Source organism: Melanaphis sacchari, unplaced genomic scaffold, assembly GCF_002803265.2.
Source record: "Melanaphis sacchari strain LSU unplaced genomic scaffold, SCAv2.0 Contig224_pilon_pilon, whole genome shotgun sequence".
Classification (NCBI taxonomy): domain Eukaryota; kingdom Metazoa; phylum Arthropoda; class Insecta; order Hemiptera; family Aphididae; genus Melanaphis; species Melanaphis sacchari.
The window spans coordinates 1-5,633 of record NW_020271101.1 but is presented as its reverse complement, the minus strand read 5'-3'; the positions used below and the strand labels follow the sequence as shown (position 1 = coordinate 5,633).

The following is a 5,633-nucleotide window of genomic DNA, read 5'->3' as shown; positions in this document are numbered from 1 at the left end:
TATTACTATTATTATATAGTGATATGCCAACCGGCGGTTAGCGCGAGATGAGCAATACGTAACCGAACGAAGTACATCAGAATTTAGTCGCACGAATCGTCTTGGCGCGAACATCACCGCCCACTTTGAAGGAACCTTCAAGAGGATGGAAAGGGGCAGAGTTTTACAGCTGGGCGAACAAAGGATCCGGTGGCAGTATCCACTGTTGCAATTCGCGCTATTCCGTCTGATCCTGGATGCAGTTGACGAATTCTTCCTATGGACCATTGCAGCGGATGTGTGGCTTCTCGAATAAGAACAAGTTCGCCAACACTCAAACTTTTCGAATCCGTGAACCATTTTGATCTAACTTGAAGTGTGGTAAGATACTCGTTCTTCCATCGAGTCCAGAAGTGCTTATGAATATCTGATATGAGACGCCAACGGTTCAATTTTGACATAGGGACGTTTTCTAAGTTAGGCTCTGGAAGAGACGTAGATGGTTCCAAGGTCAAGAAGTGACTGGGTGTAAGAGCGTCAAAATTGGATGTGTCATTTGTTAAAGCACACAGTGGCCGTGAATTGAGCGTAGCTTCAATTTGAGTCAACAGCGTCATAAACTCTTCAGCCACCAGCTTGTGGAGTCCAATAGATCGGAGGATTAGTGATTTGGTAGATTTCACCCCAGCTTCCCACAATCCTCCAAAATGCGGAGATGAAGGAGGGTTGAAATGCCATTGGATGTTGGAAGTTGCTAGATGAGAGTGCACACGAGTTTGAAATGGTTTTGAATTGGTCAATGTTTGTATCGGGTTCAAGAGGCGCGATGCTCCAACAAAATTCGTTCCATTATCACTGTGGATCTCGCTTACCGGACCACGACGTGAAGTGAACCGTGTGAGAGCCAATAGGAACGTTTCTGTTGACAGATCTGAACTCAACTCTAAATGAATCGCTTTCGTGTTTGTGCAGACAAACAAACAGATATAAGCCAGTTCGGAACGTGAATTCCGGCCTCGATGACTTTTTATAGTAATCGGTCCAGCATAATCTACACCGGTGATGGCGAAGGGTTTAACCTGCTGGACGCGATACTTTGGGAGCGCAGCCATCTTCGGTTGAACGGATTGCGGTCTGGTCCGAAAACATGGAATGCACAGACGCAAGCGTGAACGGATGACTCGCCGGGCTGACTGAATCCAAAAGAGACGTTGTAAATGAGTTTGAAGAGCAGACGGGCCGGGGTGTTTCAATTTACAATGATTGTGGTCGATAATCAACTCTGTTAATCGATGATGTGACGGTATGAGGAGCGGATGTTTGCGTTCATATGGAAGATCAGAGTTTTGAAGGCGACCGCCCACTCTGAGAAATCCAGCGGAATCAATAAATGCATCCAATTTACGTAGTGGTTTTGAACAAGGCGAATTCTTGGTTATCAATGCGATATCGTCGTGATATACAGATCGTTGGACAGACAAGATAAGTGCAAGCAAAGCGTGATGAAGTTCTTCGGCGTTCAGAAGTGTTGTGGATTGTTGTTTCGGTTTTTTACCAGGTTTTACACGTAAACAGTATGCAACGATTCTAACAATTTTGTCTAATGATGAGAAACGATCAAGTAACTGCGTAGCAGAAGATCTAACGGTCAGAGACACTACAGCAGATTTCCGGATTTCATTATCAGGTAGTATATCGATGGCATCCTGAGAAGCGTCGAGGGAAGCTGGCCATTGGTCTGGGGGTTTCAGTAAGAATGGAGGTCCAGTCCACCAAAGGGCATGGTTCACGAGGTCTGATGGATATAATCCACGAGATGCACAGTCAGCTGGATTGCAGAGAGTGGGAACGTGCCTCCAAATAGATGGAGGGGTCAACTCTTGAATTTGACTTGTGCGATTTGCAACAAAGGTCGTCCATCTATGTGGTGACGAACGAATCCATGCAAGGGCTGTGGTGGAGTCAGTCCACGCAGTCAATGTGTCGACATGTATTCGATCTTGAAATGCGGTGACAGTGTAACGAAGGAGTTGTGCTGCTAGAACTGCTCCACATAATTCCAGACGGGGAATGGTAACGTGTTTGAGAGGTGCGACTCTGGTCTTTCCTGTAATGAGGTGACAACGGACGGACGTAGCAGTTTCAACACGGAGGTACACTGATGCAGCGTATCCCTTTTGAGAACTATCCGAAAACGCATGCAGATGGACTGAAATCGCACCATCGTCAGTAATGCGACGAGGAATAATAATTGTGTTCACTAAATGAAGTTCTGAATGATATCTGTTCCAGAGAAGAGACAGGTCGGTTGGTAAGGGATCGTCCCACTTTATCCCGGAAATCCATAAACACTGCATAAAGTGCTTGATCCAGAATGTAGTCGGTGAGAGCAATCCTAATGGGTCAAACGTTCGAGCAAGGTCTGACAGAACTGATCTTTTGGTGGGATTTTTTGATGAAGGTTGCGTATGAAACGAAAATATATCCGCAGAAGGATCCCATTTTAATCCCAATACATTTAATTCTGCATGATCGGCTGAAGTGAACAACAACGATGGGGACATGGCACGTGCAACACTTGGTACGGCTTGAATAACCTTGGTGTTGTTACTAGCCCATTTCCGTAATTCGAATTTGGCACGTCCACATAGGTTAATTAGTTGGCTTTGACACTCAAGAGCAGCTTCTTCGGTATTCGCACCAGTAATAACATCATCAACGAATGTGTCGTGTAGCAGCACTTCAGCAGCGACTGGAAATGTAGGTCCATCAACAGTAGCCAATTCTCGAACAGTCCGAAGAGCTTGGTATGGAGCTGCAGAAGTACCGTACGTGACTGTACATAACCGATATTCTTCAATAGGAGAATCTACAGTGAATCGCCAAAAAATCCTTAAATAATTTCGATCAGGAGGGTCCACGATAATCTGACGATACATCTGTTTTACGTCAGCCATAAACAGATATTTCCAGAGTCGAGCGCGTAGCAGAACGACTTGGATATCGGGTTGTAGTTTGGGACCTGTATATAAGTGATCATTTAAAGATGATCCCGTAGGTGTTTGCGCAGAGGCGTTAAATACAACACGCAATTTGGTTGTTAGGCTATCTGGCCGAAGTACACAATGGTGAGGGATGTAGTAGTTATAGGGAGTATCTTGATCTTCGATAGGAACAAGTTCCATGTGGTTGCTAGAGAGATAGTCTTGCATAAAGTCAATATATTGTTGGCGAAGACTTTGATCTCGATTTAGTTTACTCTCCAATGATCTATACCTTTGAAGAGCCATAGTTTTCGAATCGCCTAACAAAGGAAGTGGTGATTTGAATGGGAGTTTCACCATGAACCGCCCTGACGCAAGGCGAGTTGTAGTTTGTTGATAAAACTTCTCTGCAGTAGATTCATCTTTACTAAGGTGCTGAGTTGTTTGGAGTTCCTCGAGTTCCCAAAATTTTTTTAGATTTTTGTCGAGAGTTTCAAAGACAGATATGCAGAATGAATTTAGTGAGGCAGACGGAGGAGATTGAATTGGGCCAACCAGTACCCAACCAAATATTGTTTCCATTGCCATTGGTTCACCAGTTTGACCTCTGCGTTGGCCAGTCAACACCAGAGATGGGAACATATCAGCTCCTAAGAGCAAGTCAATCTGTCCAGGGAGATGATATGACGGGTCAGCCAAAGGAAGGTTCTCAATATGAGTCCACTTTCCGTTCGTGATTGGAGTTTGAGGTGTAAGGCCAGTAATTTGTGGAACAATTAATGTATCAACGCACACAGACGGTGTTAATTGTTTACAAGGGAAAACAGTTATAGTGGCTTTACCTTTGACAAGCGTGGAGTTTGTATTTGCAAAGGTCGTGATGTTCACGGGTGAATAGAATTGTCGGAGCATTAACAACGATGCAGCTTCTTCAGTAATAAAACTCGCTTGTGAGCCACTGTCTAAAAGAGCCCGAAGGGAATGTCGATGGCCATCAGCAGCGACTACATCAAGTATTACAGTTGATAATAATATAAGATGTTTAGGTACTCCTTTGACTATCATTGATAAGGCAGTTGAAGAGTCTGAGTTGTTGTTGATTTGATCCAGAGTTAGAACTAAAATGCAACAACGAGTGATGGGATCGATTACAAACTTGACATTTATACTTAGATTGACATGCTGCTGATGCATGACCAGCTCCTAAACAGTTGATACAAAGCCGATGCGTTTTTGCAAGGTGGAACCGTTCATTAGGAGTTTTTTCATTGAATCGTGAGCACTTTCGAATTGAATGTGAGTTTTTACATAATGGACAATTAACCGTTGCTGAGAGACTGGTAGCTGTGGTAAGTATTTTGTGCGACGAAACAGAACGAAGGTTGTCCTGATTTTTAGGAACTTTAGTGTGGTAAGCGGACGTGGTCGAGGTTACAAATACTTCTGCAGAGCGCATGTGCTGTCGTAAGAAGTCGATAAACTCGGAGAGACTTGGGGAATGTTCATCTCCCACTGCTAGCTCCCAACGAGATCGTAGCTCATAGTCTAAATGTTGTTCAAAGATATATAATAACAGTGGACTCCACGATCTAGTAACAAAATCTAAGTTGTCTAATGCTGCTGTATGTTCCGTAATCAAGTTTAGCAACGTTTTGATGGATTGTGAATCAGTGGATTTAACGACATGCTTCTTTAGAAGAGCTTGGAAATGAATGCGGGCTAAGTCGCGTTTGTTTCCGTATCGTGATTTTAGGATTCCCCAGGCGCTCAAGTAGTTTGCTGATGTCAATGGTAAATGGGCCACCAGGGATAAGGCTTCACCTTGAAGAGACGTTTTCAGGTATTCGAATTTTTCGACATTAGGTAAGTCTGGAGCATGGGACAATATGGAGTTAAACAAATCTTCAAACCCTTGCCATTCCGTAATAACTCCAGAAAAGGTGGGAAATTTGCGTTTTGGTAGCTGGAAGCATGACAAATTTCCCAAAGTACCAGATTGCTGAGCCGTGCTCGAAGCAAACGATTGAGACATCTCTGAGACTGGCGACAGTGGAAATTGATGAATGTCGGCAAATGCAGCCAGCTCATAAAAGATATCTTCAAAAGAACTGATTAACGTCCCACTACACTTATTATCGGTGACATCGATAGGTGCTGTACATTGACCTACAGCGGTTTCCATTATCTGAATGTCTTCATTCACACAACGTCGAATTTCCTTTAATTCAGAAAGCATTTGTTTGATTTTTGCTTGTTTCCCTATATTTGTCCGATCGTTATTGTACTCGCCTGAAGCTTTCACGAATGTAGTGATTCGGCTGATAGCACGAACAACACGAGCTTTCGCATCGATGTAGTGGATTGATTGGGGCATCGCCATAGTTACAGATGAGACACAATGGTATGATAATAATATAAGTTAATATGTTATACTAAGGTCAGCAAGAATAATAATATTGATATAATCTTATAATATTAATTATACTAATAAACTATTGAGAATAATAATATTAGTTAGAATGATAAGATATTATGAGTTGGCGATGAAGACGTGTCCACGGTAAGTGGAATACATCAACTGAACGACAGAAGACTACTAACAACAACCAACGTGAAGACAGTCACCGACTAGACGATTCAAGTAGGTCACGGTTTGTCGGTTACATCCGG

General features: G+C 43.2%; 1 protein-coding gene across 1 annotated transcript; it reads right to left on the bottom strand.

Annotated features, from left to right (window-relative positions):
- Positions 1–167: 167 nt before the first annotated feature.
- Positions 168–5,343, bottom strand: LOC112594240 (the record flags this gene model as incomplete). The annotated part of the gene is made up of 2 exons (XM_025338929.1): positions 4,023–5,343; positions 168–3,967 (listed from the first exon to the last, which is right to left on the bottom strand). Coding segments are annotated over exons 1-2 (5,121 nt in total), but the record flags the coding sequence as incomplete, so codon positions are not given.
- Positions 5,344–5,633: the final 290 nt, after the last annotated feature.